The following is a 15624-nucleotide window of genomic DNA, read 5'->3' on the forward strand; positions in this document are numbered from 1 at the left end:
GCGGCCCTCGTTGAAGAAGACAATGCACTTATGCTTCTAATGCATGAGTCAACATATAGAATAGACCAGAAGCCCAAATCTTCTCGCTCTGACCGTGAAGCAAAATAGTCGCATCGTCGTAATATAAACGTACACAGAATTACACTTCAGCCTTGTGTTTGCACATTATTTAGATCGGTGGCCCATGACTAAGGACGCTAAATACAATCTCAGTGCAAATAACGGAGCCCAACTTTGCAGCCAAAAGAGCTCAGACTATGGCTTAATATTTTCTTTCAACACATCATTACACTGGAAACGCTACTGGGAAATTCCTTAATTCCCTCTGGTTTTGGCTTGATCACAATAAGTAAGGGGTAATAATACGTGTTATTAATAATAGCAATATTAATGGGGTTTAATAATAATTTAGGCATGATGTGCGAAAATGCTAAGCTAGTATGCAGTGAACATCAGGGTTTTTACATAAAGCTATTCTTCATAAGCTGTTTAGATAATACAACGCTGTTAATGATCTCACAGTAAATTAATGCTACTAATATAGTTCACAGTATACGCACGGGGACGGACCAAAAAAGATTTGCAATAATGAAAAAAATAAATTGCTTTTTGGTTCGATACCAGTGGTGAAAGCCTACTTTTCAGGGCCAGATTTTATATGTCATGTTTGCCCTCGGAGAAGGTTAGGTAACTGTGGATGCTCCAAAAGACCCATGTGCTAAATCAATATGTAGCTGATCATTTGAATTATTGCTAAAAAAAGAAATATATTTTTCATTTATGTTGATGGGCCACCTTTCGCATGGACTTGGCAGGCGACAACCAAACTTTTAAACTCTGTGAAGAGGTACTCTTCTAAAATGAATTTTACTGCTTGAATTGCAGTTTAGCCATTGCTGGATTTCGCACCTAGACCAAACACTTTTCCACCTGAAACGGTGACAATATTAAGCCTCACTACCGTTTCCTTTTCATTTTATCCCACTTTGATACAATTATCTAAAAAGTCGTGTGCCGAAGCACCCTACTTAGTTTCTGCTCTTCCCAGACCGGTGGGTTAGTAGGCTTCAGGCTTTGAGCGATCAGTTGTTGCTGGTTTGTGAGGTTAAATACTTCTGCTGTTGGGGCACAAGAGACAAAACCGGTGAAATAGGAGTGAACAAAGGAACGCATCGCACCGCTCGCTCCTACAACAAATAATTCCCAAGTATCCCGAGGAAGTAGCCTACTCGAGTTTTACGTGTTGCTGTTCAATTTAGAGGATGGTGTATTTTTAGGTGTGATTTTACTGTTAGTTTTTTTTTTCTTTTCTCTCTCTCTCATCCCCTGTCATTTTATTCACGCTTATTCCATGCCACCTTGGCCCTTTGTTCCGTAACGCCTCAGCCGTGGCCACCACGACCCCTCCCGCCCGCCCCGACACCCCCGTGCCACCTGCCTCTCTGACTGACTCCTCTCCTTCCCCTCCAGCTGTCCCAAGTTCCAGTGTCCTCCCCTCTGCCCCCCGAGATGTGGTCCCTGTTTTGGTCTCCAGCCGATTCGTCCGTCTCAGCTGGCGCCCACCTGCAGAAGCCAGAGGCAGCGTCCAGACGTACACGGTCTTCTTCTCCAGGGATGGCGTCAACAGGTAGGCGTCAACGGACCACGGGTCTCCTCTGGATGTGGGGATAGTCCCAAGAGCGCCTCAGGTTTTTACGAGTATCTTGCAAATGGTTCTTGACTATGTGTTCTTCTCCTGGTGGTAAAAGAAGTGTGAAGCTAGAAATGCCGTTTGTTGCCGTGTATTTTTATTGACATCGTATCAACGTTTATGTAACAGTGTTCATTGTCTTGGTATGAAGGACCATTTGCATTGACGGTGACGTCTATGGATCTTCCCTCCTCCAGCTATTACTTGGCCATCTAACATAAAGTATCGTTAGCTCCATATTTTACCGTTCATCTTCTTCTGAAGACACAGGCTCAAGTGTTCTCTGCGTCCCTGGCAGAGGTGAATTTGTTGAGCCCTAGTCAACCGGAGAGAAGGACTGTTTTTAGAGCAGTGAGACCTTGAAAACAGCCAGGGAGTGGGTTGCGAGGATTTTACCTGATTGCAGATACAATGGCCCAGCCTGGGCCCTTCTAGCCACGTGGATTAGAGCTGTACAGCAGATAGCTCTTTTGTGACAACGACACTGTAGATAGTTTGAAGTTGGCGTGATTCCTCAGCATATATGCTCATTTCACACTCCAGAAGGTACATTGCATATTTACTTGGGTTTTGTTTTATTTTCCTGACTTCATAAATGACTTTATGCCCGAGAAAAATCTGGTGTTCTTCTCTTCCTGTACATCGTTACGAAGAACTCGCTCGAAGTATCCCGCCCTGTGTTTCGCTGGACTTAATGATGCACTTCAGCTACCCGGTGGTGACTGGTACTTGTGCGTGCGCTGATGGCAGCTGAGCTTCTGAATAGGAATGTATACCTAATTAAAAAATGAGCGGATGTGTGTTGAATTCATGAGACCTCAAGAAGGTGGGACCTCACGGGTACCGAAGTGAGCTCCCCTCGGCCCCAGCGTGGGCTTAACCTTCATCCGAAAGGGCTCAGCCTCGCAGGCAAAATTTCCTGCCCCTGCCCGCACATTCGAAGCTTCTCACCTTAATCTCCAACAATGTCCAGCTTTCCTTTATAGCCATATCTAATTTTATTTTTGTTTTAAATTTGTTTAAATGCTTTTAGACGTTGATAGCTGCAGCAGCAGTACCTGCTGCAGGAGGCGGATGCTCCTAACAGAGACATGTATCCGTCTCGTGCGGCAGAGCAGCCTGAAAGGACGCAACACCCAAAGCACTTGGGATGAGAGCGTGAAACACACTCTCCCTCTGTAAAATCAGGCTCTTAAATTCAAGTTGGCATTTGTGAGGCCGGTGCTGGAGGCAGGTGTCTTCTGCAGCAGAGTGTCACTTCTGGGATGACCGGCACGTAGGCAGGGGGGGCGAGTTTGTGGCGAAAACACGGGGCAGGAGCCAGGCTCGTTGGGTTTGGTTCACAGCTCAGACGCGGCATCTCACCTTCCACAAATCCCTCCGAGCCTGAACCGTGAGCAGAGAGGGAGAGAGACAGGAGCAGAGCGAGACAGATGGGGCAGAGGTTCAGAGTTCAGCTCTCCGTCCTGCGTCAGACCGAGTCTCCGGTTGTGACTGTGGAACGAGGACGACACCTCGCTGGAGCGTCAGGATGATATTGAAGGTCATGAGGCACTCGGGGAAGATGTTAACTGGCCCTAGAAAAGTAACTGATGCAAAAAAGAGTGACGAATGAGTTCGGTGGGAAGCGAGGATGCTCAGCAGCTCCCTCGTCGCTCCCCGTTTGGGTACCAAATCGGGGTTCACGCGACTGAATCAAATGTTTTTGCGCATCTCGGTCCTAAGGTTTGTCTGCAGCCATCGTCACTGGGAATAGTGGGACAGGGTGCTGTTGTAATCACGTCTCGTTTAATTTAACTCTGTCTTAAAAACATCAGAGTTGCCACACGCAGCTGGATCGAGGCATATTCTACCTCAGCCTTTTAGTTGAGCAGTTAAAAAGAAATACTAATTAATATTCTAATCTAAGGCCTTGAAGTAGTGGTGTTTCTGAGATTCAGAAAGATGTACAAAGAGCTCACCCCGGATTCCCTTACGCTTCAAAATATTTTTCTTCCATAATTTCCCTGGTGCTGCTCAAAGTCCCAGGTACCAGAAAGAAGCCGTAGTCCCGTTGCCGAATAGATGCTCGCCGCCTTAAAGAGTCTCCTGCAGAAGGCTGTGAGCTCTGTGGTGGAATAACTAAACAAATAAAGAGATAAAATAAAAGTTCTACTATGCTCCCTCCGGCAAGAGACTCAGAATACCACCTGGAGTTTAAAACTTTCGAATATGCACCTGTAGTTTTGGAAACTTTCAGATGCACAGGGAGAGAAAAATTAATGTCGTTTTCCTTTCAAAACTTCCATGGAATTTTTGAGTGCTTTATTGTTTACCCATTATTTTTGACAAAAGAGCTATTTTTCTCTTTACAAATCCTAAATATTGGTTTTGACATGAACCTCAGGGATGCAAAAGAATTGTCAGAGAAATTACTTGAAGTCCGGAGTAAAACCATCTTCCCGGGTTCGAGAGCAGGGAGGATTTGCGTGACAGCTGGCAGCCCCACCGAGGCCAACACAACGCGGAGGGCACACGGCCATTTCGGGAACCATCCGGAAAAAAAGCGTCTGCCGTGTTTTGAACTCTCTCGTAAGGGGTTTTTACAGCTCAACCCTTTCAAAGAAACCGCTTTTGGAAGCGATTGCTCTTAGAGAATTACTTACTGAATTACTTACCCCACCTGGAGTACTGCGTCCAGCTCGGGGGTCCCCAGGACAAGGAGGACATGGAGCTGTTGGAGAGAGTCCAGAGGAGGCCATGGAGATGATGCGAGGGCTGGAGCACCTCTGCTCTGGAGACAGGCTGAGAGAGTTGGGGTTGTTCAGCCTGGAGAAGAGAAGGCTGCGGGGAGACCTTAGAGCCCCTTCCAGTCCCTGCAGGGGCTCCAGGAAAGCTGGAGAGGGGCTGGTGCCAAGGGCAGGGAGTGACAGGCCAAGGGGAATGGCCTGAAGCTGCAGGAGGGGAGATGGAGATGGGATGGGAGGCAGAAGTTCTTCCCTGTGAGGGTGGGGAGGCCCTGGCACAGGGTGCCCAGAGAAGCTGGGGCTGCCCCTGGCTCCCTGGCAGTGGTCAAGGCCAGGTTGGATGGGGCTTTGGGCAACCTGGGCTAGTGGAGGGGGTCCCTGCCCATGGCAGGGGTGGGACTGGATGGGCTTTGAGGTCCCTTCCAACCCAAACCGTTCTATGATTCTATGAATATCGGTCTCTTCTCCCAAGTAACTAGCAAAAGGACAAGAGGAAATGGCCTCAAGTTGTGCCAGGGGAGGTTTAGATTGGAGATTAGGAGAAATGTCTTCACCGAAAGAGTGGTCAGGCATTGGAACAGGCTGCCCAGAGAGGGGGTGGAGTCCCCATCCCTGGAGGTGTTCAAAAACCATGTAGACGTGGCACTTGGGGACATGGTTTAGTAGACATGGTGGTGTTGGGTTGACAGTTCGACTTGATGATCTTAGAGGTCTTTTCCAACCTTAAAGATTCTGTGATTCTGTGATCACCGTGGCATAATCACCAGGGCTCTTCTGATGGGATGCCCTTTAATCTTCGTGCTCTGTTAGGCATCCTGCGTGGGATCAAATGGTTTTGCTTGCTGATAAGGATTGGAAAGAGCACTTAAAGGTAAAAGGCACGTTGCTCAGACAAGGATAAAACAAATCTTGAATCTATTAGGAAATAAGCAGAGAGCCAACCAGTACACCCACGCTCATGAAAGTTTCTGGTTGAGGTAAAAATTCGGATTTAAAAGTGAGTTGTTCTATAATTTTTGCTGGTACTAGCAGACTGTCAATGAAAAAATGAGTAGAAATAGAGGATTTCATGGATAGGAGCTGTTAGTAGGTACTTAACTCTTAGTATACATTTAATTGTACTTACTTTCTGTTAAAATATAGTGGAATATAATAGTAGAATATAATGGGTGCATTTCAGTGGGTATCACTCTTCACGGTATAGACATGCACACGCACACACAGAGACAAGAAAAATCCATCCTGCCTCGCAGAAGAACTGTTCCAGAAGAGAGAGGATCTCGTTTAGGTTTCATTTGATGGTATAAGCTCACTGAAAAAAACCCCCTCTTTTATACCCAAGTAATAAGGTCACCCAAAAGATTAAAAATGCAGAGTTTACCGATGTAATGGGTAAATCTCTGCCTTTTTGATTTGTTTCCCATTTTACTGCTGGGATGCTGCCCAGATGGTGAGCTCCTGGGAACGGGGCCATCCTTGGCTGCTGCTAGGGCGGAGGTGCTGCTGCATCTCCAGCATCTCTCACATCTACATGCTGTTGAAAATTTAATTTTAATTAATTCTGGTTTTTTGTTTTTTGGTTTTTTTTTCAACTAAAGGTGGTCTTCAGGTGGGAAACATTGGGTCCATCTCCATCTTTAAACCCCTTCCAAAGCAACAGCATTTGTGTTTGGATATCGCCCGGGTTTCATTGCAAACTGATTTAGAATAGCGATTTTTTTTTGAGCATGTGCAAAACGGGCCAGATATTTCGTATTTCGGTATTTCAATCCACAGGCAGCTTTGAGTTTTGAACCGATTTTGATGTTCAGAGTCGCTCTCAGCCTTCCTGTTTGTTCCCTCTTCTCGTCCGTCTCTGCTGGTTTGCTTCTCAACGAGTGAGCATTGATTCACCCAGGCACTTGATATTTATGCGGTAGCGTATTAGTCACCGCAGAGAAAGAGTCATTGTTTATTTTTGCCGATTTGCTCTTGATCTATCTCTAAACCAAAAAAAAAAAAATCCCACCCAAAACTCCTCCTCAAATGTAATCTCAAGGTATATTTAATTACCTGTGCATAGCTTTAAATGAATTCTGCCTTCCTAGTGAGAATTTACGTCGCTAAATTTAAAATTTAATTTACAATAAAGAATTCACTATATTTATTTATAAATAATGAGGAATATTTATATGGTCGTATATTTCTGTTTAGCATCTTAGATGAGACACAAACCTCCAAAATACCGTTCAGTTTTTGATTGCAACCTTTGAAATGTCAAGTTGGCTTAAATAACGGGTTCTGATTTGTAGCTATCCTTCCTTTTTAACTGACTGATAGCAAACATTTTTCCCAATAAATGAAATTAAATGCTCTGATTTTTTTTAATTTTTTTTTTTTTAAAAGAAGAAAATGACCCTGGAAATCAGTATTACATCTGAACATAAAACCTTTTGATGAAGGACTCTTGCAAGACTGGGACCCGTTTTAATTTTAGTTGAACCTTCACTAGAACTTGTTTTCAATAACTAACTAATAAATGCGTAGATAGTCACCACAAGCTAATAGATCTCTCAGTTTAGCTTCCTGCATGTTGCAGAGTAAAGAAATGAATCAAGGGAGCACTTAATTGAATACAAAACCTTATATTTGATTAAAGCCTATCTGCAGAATTCAGCTGAAGTTCTAAAATATCATTCCCAGATGATCTATTTACATTAGTTTTGAGGTTTGCTTATTATAATCAAGGACTTTATGTTAGTTTGTGGGAGAAGGATAATGGGAGATAAAAAAAGAACTTGAGGTAGTAAAAGTCTGTCCGTTTTAAAATTAATAGTATTCATTTCACAGCAAGGAGCATTAACATGACTTGTCTTACTTGAAGTAACTAATTAGGTGTTTGAAACATTATAAAAGCATTTGTTACACACCTAAGAGATATATGGGAACCATAATTATCTTTTTTTTTTTTTTTTTACATGCTGATACCGTAATGTAACATGATCTTCAGTCACTGGAAATTACATGTCGAAGCCTCCATTTTACAAGAAAGTGGATGACTTTAGTCAAGGTCTTTTATTTTTAGACCATAATTTATGGCCAAGATAGGGTTGAAAAAGAAAAGCCCCAAGTGTAAAAGTGCCTGATTCAAGGATGTTTGGTGGTTTTTTAGATTATTCCTGCATTGCCGTAGCATCTGTAGCACATTAACCCCTCGCCGGTAAGCAGAAGATGGATTTTTGGGTGATGCTCATCTCACCTCACTTCAACCTGAGCGCGTGTCAGGAGGGCAGGTCGCTGGACCTCAAGGGAGAAAGGCAGCCACGTGTTTTAGAGCATCCATCTGACGGGGTTTAGGTACTTATTTTACAAAGAGAAGTTTAGGGTTGTTACGTTCATAAGGAGTTTTTTCTCTTTGCTAGCTGGAGGGTTTACGGTGTCACAGAAGATGTCACTGCCAGGTGTGACATTGACAGGTGGCTTGTTTAAACAAAAGGGATAATTTTTTCTCACGACTCATAATTGCATTGCCGCGGGATGTCCCAGAAACCAGAAACAGTGGAGTCAGAGGAGATTGGACAGGTTGAAGGCGATGGACCCATTTGGGTGTCCGTGATCACCTGGATACCAAAATTCCAGAAACCTGTGAGCAGGAGCTCTGTGCCAGGAGGAGAACCAGGTACTTCTGTCCTGCTTCACGTAGTCCTCTAAATGTCTGTTACCTGGCCTCTGCCAGGCTGGGAGAGGGGGCTCAGTGGGCTGCTGGATGTTCTCGCATCTCAGCCTGCCCAGAGGGAAACCTCAACCCTTTCTTTTGCTTTATTCCTCATGGTCTGAGTCCTGGGGTCTTTGCTTAATTAGTATTCTGCCCTTACTTAGGAAAATCTGGAACTTCTTTTTTTATGTAGTCCATTTCTTTTTTCTTTTTTTTTTTTGATGTTATGAGATCGTGCACTTGCCCTATGGGCTTCTGGTGTTGCATGTGGAAGATACTCTAGATGTGATAGCTAGGAAACCCAAGCTATAGGACATAAAGCATATAAAGGTTTAATTTGCTCAGTGCTTTCCCGAGGTGCATGGAGAGAACGTGCTGGCTGGCCAAGAAAGGGGAAACTTCCCTCTGTGATTTTTCAGCACGGGCTGGGGACAGCCCAGAGCTGCTGCTGTTCAATGCTGCTCCCAAACTGGAAACCACCAAATTGCCAGAGCGCAGGGTTGGACTTGAGTTAATTAGCTTTGGAAATGATGTGTGGATACTGTGAGATGGAGTGTGCTGCAGACACCCAACAAGGGTGCTATTTCCAGCGGGAGCAGCAGAGTTTTACCTGGACTTGCATTTAGGAGCGGACTGGTTCATCACCACAAGTGATGGGCTCATCAGCTTGAAAACACTGATGTACTTGGGTGGTCATACAGCTCCTGGTTTGCACAGAGAAGTGTCCTGGGAGGTGGGCTTTGGTACCACCACTGATACCCAACAGAAGGTGAACCCTGAAGCTGCTGAGATAGCATTGGAAGATGATTGGGTTAGTGTCTAATCAAAGCACTTGCTTGAACGTTTCCAAACGGCTGAGGCTGCTGAGATGCAGCGGATGGGGCTTTGCGAAGAGGAACGGCAGCCCTGGGTGTCCTCGTACCTTTGTGTCAGATACAAAACGGGCCGGGTCAGAATTTCACTCCTCATCCTAGCGCTTCACACCTAGATCCCAGGCTACACAAGATGAGAGCGTTGTTTGGTTCGGCTCAGGAACTCACTCAATGCCAAGGGCACCAGATACGTGTACGGTTTGGTTTGGGTTTTTTTTTATTTTCTTACTAGGTAGTGGGAAAAGACTCACTGAGAGACTGCTACAAACCATTCCACCTTTCCAGACTTGCGTATGTGTATCGCCACAGGTACCGCTGAGGCAGAGAAATATTAAAACAGAGATCTGACTGGAGTTTTCTTCTGTCGCTTCATCTCCTTTCTCTTCTCTTGTTTCTTTACCGCTGTTTGGGAACTGAAAGGCGGTCTCGTTGCTTTACTGTTTAAAAAAAAAAAGATGTATACAATGAGATAAGGTTGCCACCAGTCGCGTCATCCTGCAGGTAGGACGTCACTGAGCATATTTTGGTTTCTCTCTTCCTGCTGTGGGTTTCAGCATCTTAAAAGGATTTATGAGAATATCGTAGCTGTTCAGTTCAGATGGTATTGGCCATCCGACCCCCTGCTTTCGGAGTTGGCCGGTTGGTTACAAATCCGTTGGGAGTTGTTCTCAATGCAACTGGGTTCCTACTCCTACAGCTTGAAAATAGGAACCGGATAGGAGGCAAGAGAATAAAATTAGCCAAGTTGGTCAAGCTCAGCTTGCGTAGTTAGAAAGAGCAGAGGCTCTGCCTGGCAGTGTCCGCGTTGGGGAGCAGCAGCCGTCCACGGCTCTGCTTTCGTGTTATCAAGTGCAACAGAGAATGGTTCTGCTGGAATAGAGACATTAAACTCCCATTGTCTCTGCTAAGGGACGATCCGACCGTTTTTCCCCGGGGACCGTTCACCCAGGCTTTGTTCAGTAAATCCTTGGAGAGCCGGAGCGACGGTGGAGCCTGGCGCTGGAGGATAGGACCGTTCTTTGGTCTAAGAAATCTCATTTTGAAGAAACGTTCCCCAAAGGAACAATAATCTCTGCTCTCTGAATTGCTGCTGTGCCTATTGCAGCCCAGAGAACCACAGCAGCACTACATGAGGCTTGACAATTAGTTGATTTAGTCTTAAATGATTTTTTTTTTTTCCCTGCAGCATGAAATCTACCTTTTTGTTGTTGTTAGCTTTTCAGAGGGCTTCTAGTAAAGGAGTGAGGTACGCCACCCCTAATAAATCGGTTACAAAAGCAATTTTACCTACTTCTGTTTGCAGATTGCCCATGAAATGACGGTGATTTCATCCAATTTAAACCCTGCTTTACTATTTAGGGATTGCGTTTTTCCCGGATAATCCCACATTAATGACTCTAGGTCTGTATCTTCGTCCTCAATCGTTTTCGCTCACCGAGCAGCACAAAGCCCCGGCTAGGCAGAGCTTTGCTTGACCCAAGGCAGAGAAGCCAGGACCAGGATGCTGATACCCCTTTAGCTCTGGGTGCTTATGGTGCCAGGAAAAAATTACACGGCTCTTACCCCGATGGGAGGATGATGATGATGTCCTGCGTGTCTCCCTGGCTAGGGGCTGCCACCTCCCAGTGTCTGGAAGGTCTGGAGACCATCACTGGCCAGTTGCCCCTGGACTCACTACTGGGAGCAGCTGATGGAGGAGCATCAATCGCATTTTTTGCCATGGCTCAGCGAGAGCAAACTGCTGGCCACGTTGGGCAGACGTAGAAACCTGGCTGATGCAGGCAACGGTGAGCGGCAGCGTTTCTCGAAACACGTTTGGTGCTGGACGCCAGGCCAGGCTCGCTGTCACTGCTCAGGAGGAGAAGTACCCGCTGCCTCCATCCACCAGTTTCGCAGCAGCCGATGGCCGAGTTTGCATACGTGGGGTGGTGTCCAACCATCTTTCGACATTAGGAGGAACTGCCCGGGTGCTCGTTTTGCCAAGGGGGAGCGTAGCGTAAATGAGTTTTCATTTTAGAGCTACGAAATGGTGGGAGGTAGCCGCATCCTAGGAAAGACTCTGCGTGGTCCCTTTGCCTCTGAAACAGCCGCAGGAGCGAAGCAAAAACTCGAGGGGCGGGTGGGGGTGGTGCTTTTGCAGGTAGAGCTTTTGGAGGAGCACTCACAGGGGCTCCATCTACAGAGCAATCCAAACCCAGTTTTCATTAGCTGGATGTTTGCCGTCTAATATGCTTCTCGCTTCCTATATCAAAGATGTGTACCGTTATCGAATAGCCATTTCTTTCCATCAGTTTTCCTATTTTGTTACATTAAGGAAGGCAAAGAACCAAATATACTGTATACTTTATGAAGTGTTAAAATACAAGTCGGCTTCGTAGCGCTTGCAGCATTCCCAGTGGGTCCCATTACTTGAATTAGGCTTTTTAAAGTAAAAATCAAAAAAACCCCCGTAGACAAAACAAGCCTCAAACTGAAGTTTGATAACTAATCATACCTTGCAGGCTACCAGCTGCATAAATAAGGAATGCTTTAAGATCCAAATACATTTAAAAAAATTTTTTTGTGTGGGTTTTGTTTGGTTTTTTTTTTTTAGGGAACGGGCAGTCAACACATCTCAGTCTGGGACGCTTCAACTTACCGTGGGCAACCTGAAGCCGGAGGAGACCTACACTTTCCGAGTGGTGGCGTACAACGAGTGGGGACCTGGAGAGAGCTCGCAGCCCATCAAGGTCGCCACGCAGCCGGAGCGTGAGTGTGTGCAGGAACGGGGTCTTGGCGCGGGCGGCAGCAACAGCGGTAGAGACGAACTACAGCTCTGTGGTTCTCCTAGCGCATCGGTTTAAGGTTTTCATATAGCTCCTCTTGGAAAATGTGGCCCAGTCCTTATGCAGGGTAATTATAACTTTTCTGCAATTTGTAATATTTCCCCCATTTTGTTCCTAGAGCTCTTGCAGACCATCTAGCTGCTCAACAGCAGCGTAGTGCTAGTTTGTGCCATGACTTTGATGACCACGCATCCCATCTCCTATTATGTGACAGCCTAAGCGATACCAAAAGCTATGCTGTGGTACATAAGGAGTTGGGTTTTTTACAAGGAAATGTGATAAACTTACTGAAAGATAGAAAAAAGAAGAGAAAAATTTTTCCAGTTGAGTTTTTGTTGCAGTTTTATCGTTTGGAAGGTCCAAGAAGGGCCGTTGCAGAGGGAGGATTGAAATGTCGTTTGAACCCTTCCAAGCCAAAATTAATTACTCAGAAGAATTTATCATAAAAATGGGATTGGTATCTAGTTTTTAGCACCAAGATGGGTGCTGTGTCTCATACTGATGGGTGCTGGACTGCTTCGGTCAACCGTAGGGGTGATGGTGGGATGTTCAGCTGCTTTAATGCTCTTTCTGTAAGCCAGAAGGCTTCACCCTCGACAGTAAGGTGGGAAATCTAACCAGAAACTGGTTTACATCCTCACACGTTGCCACGTACAGAAATTTAACTGAAAGGCAATATTTGTCTGAAAACCCCTCGTTGTGCGAAGATAACAGCCGTGCTGGTAAACCCCGAAAGGTGTGACTTGTTTCTGGGAGCAGGTAGAGGAGGTAGGAATGGCTCTCCGCGGCAGGGGGAGGACGAGAAGAGCTTGGAAGCAAATCCTGTGATAAGGCGAGCCTTTGGAGGTGGCTTTAGGTGGGTTTCGAAGTATCCGGTGCTTTTTTACAGCTAACCGGAGCCCCAGGAAAGACGTCCGTTAGGGCCCGTGAGAACATGCGCGACGTCCTCTGACCAGGCAAGGGATGTCGTGAACAAGGGGAGAAGGGACCTCCCAACTGAGGTTATTCTGTGATTTTGTGTCTATAGCTTTATTTATCGCAGAACGTGGATTTTCCTCCCTCTCATCACTTCCCAGAGCCCCAAGAGTAATGATACGAGGGAAATCTCACCCGAAACACGTAGCTTGTCGTTTTTCGGGATGGCCTTGCGTTTTAGGTAGGTCTTCAATTCCTGCTCCGAGATTGCTCTGCTGCTTAGTGCGCTTATTTGCGGTTATGCAACTACCACGTGCAAACGTAAGCAAGGTTGTATCCCAGCCCTTTTTTTGGGGGGAAAAACCCCGTGAAAGTCAGTTAATGAATTCCTTTTGAAAGGCAGGCGTTAAGTCATTACCCGTCAGCATCATTTATCTATTGGTAATTTGTCTCTGCATAGACACACACAGGCGTAAATGCGCATGCGCACATTTCTGTATATGTTTGTGTTATATATATATAAAACATACCTATATTTACAGAAGTAAAATAACATTTCAATCAGGAAAATGCCTTCCCCCTTGCAAAGCCCCAGTAAAAAGCAGGCACCGCTACCCCCTGCTGTTACCGTCTGAAGCTGCCACGCCGTGGAGTTGCCATCGCTGTTTAATGCGCAGCGGCGACGTTTGGAATATCTTTCCTCTTTAATAACTTCAAGATTTCTCTGAAGTGTCAAGTTTGAGCGTGGAGAAAATATTGCTTTCCATTTTTCTTTTCGCTTTTTACTGTTGACCAAATTATCTTATCATTTCGAAACAACTCTCTCTCTCTGGTCCTGGGAGGCAGTCAGCTTCTGTGTGGCTGTCTTTTAGAACATTCTGTAACTATTGTACAATAAATTACATGGCTGCACATAAATTGAATTTCCACATTATTTGAAAATATCAGAAGTGTTATGCAACCTGGCATTGTTAAAGAAGAAAAAGCCGATGAAAAAGGACATCTGAAATTCATGTCTGTCAGTGCCCGTTTCTAAAAGTGCATACATTTGCTCAGTAATCAGTTTAAAAGATCAACGGAACAAGTTCCAGCTTTTTGAAATAATCATCCAGAATGTATGGGCTGGATTTATATGAAGGTTTTTGCCCCCAGATTAACACACACCCCCTTCTTTTTTTTTTTTTTTTTTTTTTAAGTAAACTACAACCCCTTTTTCTCTGCCTTTATGGTATATAATTTCACTACAGTATTATCAGTCCGGATTTAAATCCCTGCCTGCTTAAGCCATGTCTAATCTTTTCATACCACATGTGGAGACTTTGTGAGTTATTATTTTGGCTCCTCAAGATGCTGCTAAAGCAGCTTGGTAGTAGAGAATAAAGAATCGCAAGGAGGATTGCAATTGTCCATCCCAGCTTTGAAAGCAGTTCCCTGCTGTGGGACCAGCTCACTTCTTTTCACAGCCCTTACGAATTAAAACCCATTTCCTAATAAATCTACGTCTCCACGATGTGTGAATTAGCTGGTGAAAGAGAAGATGAATAGGAAGACACGTTGGCTTGCCCCAAAGAAACTTGACGGCGTCGCTCCGGGCTCGTAAAGTCGCCTCTTACCATCTCCCTTCCAGTGAAATCAATTTAGCGTGCACTGACATCTCCACTTCTACCCGAGCATCTTTTAAGGGCTTTATAAGGAATAATTAATTACTGTATCCTTCGGAGGTAGGGAAGTATTATTATACCTACTTAAGGGAAGCCCAGCTGCGTCCCCATATGTCTGCGCTATCCTGCGAGGAACAAACGTCTGACCCGCTGCGGTTGCCCCCGGAGGTGGGGGGCGGGGGGGGGGGGGAAGCTGTGTTCCCCACCCCAGTGTCCTGAAAATGGAAATTCTGAAACAGAACCGTAGGGATTTGGGGTGGGATAATGAGTGGGAGGTTAGAGGGTGATCTGACTCGCACAGGAGACTTTGGGTGACTTTGGTCACCGAGATCCACGCCTGCCTAGATACTTTTGTAATTACGTTGAATTTCCAGTAGAGGCTGGTGCATCTAACCTCGGAATTCGGTCCCTTTTGTCACTTCATAATTTCTTTTTTTTTTTTTTTTTTTGTGATTATGGTGGAGAAGCATTTATATTACTTTATTTTTTTATCACTGACTGGCTGCACCTGAATTTTCTTGCTAAGTCAAATAGCAGCAAAAACTATCATCAATACTGCATTAAAGCAATTGCACCAGAAGCTATTCAAGGTTTTGGTTTGGGGTATTTGTCTTTTTTTTTTTTCCCCCCCACAAGTTTTTCAGTGGAGACGATATTCTTTGCGGTTATTGCAGAGCAGATGTTAAAAAGACATAGACAAAATTTCAACTGCGGTCTCTTTTAACGTACATTTCTTATACAAATGTCAAAACCGCATAGAAAATTGAAATGCCGTTAAAATGAATGCAATGAAATCTCACATGAAGAAGTAAGGGAAGGCAGGGATGGCTTTAAAGCCCACATAGGTGACAATTTTGTCAAGCAGCAATCAGGTCCATATACGTTGATCTGCGCACGTTAAGTTTGCAGAATAAACGTGTGCTGGAGTAATTGAATTTTCTGAAGACTTGGGTCAGGCCCATCTATTGTAGACAGCAATGCAGAGACGGCGCCAGATCGGCACCTCTCAGAGCTGCTCAGGGTCCCCCCAAGCAACGTCGGCCGCCGTCGGATGCTGTTTCACCTACTCAGCTATTTTGGGTACCAGTTTCAGTCACAACGATAACGCTGTGGCTATAAACGATGTTAAATGATCTCATGATGATCGGGGTCTCGCAGAAATGAGAGCGCCAGGATGAGTTTGGGTAGGCGTTGCAGGCTGGCTGTAAGACCTCCCACCGAGGTGGGCTTGATCAGGTTTT

At 45.2% G+C, this 15624-nt stretch overlaps 1 protein-coding gene across 1 annotated transcript in view; it reads left to right on the forward strand.

Annotated features, from left to right (window-relative positions):
• Window positions 1-15624, forward strand: part of DCC (DCC netrin 1 receptor) — a 364131-nt gene that overhangs the window by 183730 nt on the left and 164777 nt on the right. Inside the window, exons 7-8 of the mRNA XM_075740931.1 lie at window positions 1471-1627; window positions 11576-11730. Of these exons, the coding sequence (XP_075597046.1) occupies window positions 1471-1627; window positions 11576-11730 (312 nt within the window). The remainder of the gene's footprint in view (window positions 1-1470; window positions 1628-11575; window positions 11731-15624) is intronic.

Source organism: Balearica regulorum, chromosome Z (genome assembly GCF_011004875.1).
Source record: "Balearica regulorum gibbericeps isolate bBalReg1 chromosome Z, bBalReg1.pri, whole genome shotgun sequence".
Lineage (NCBI taxonomy): Eukaryota > Metazoa > Chordata > Aves > Gruiformes > Gruidae > Balearica > Balearica regulorum.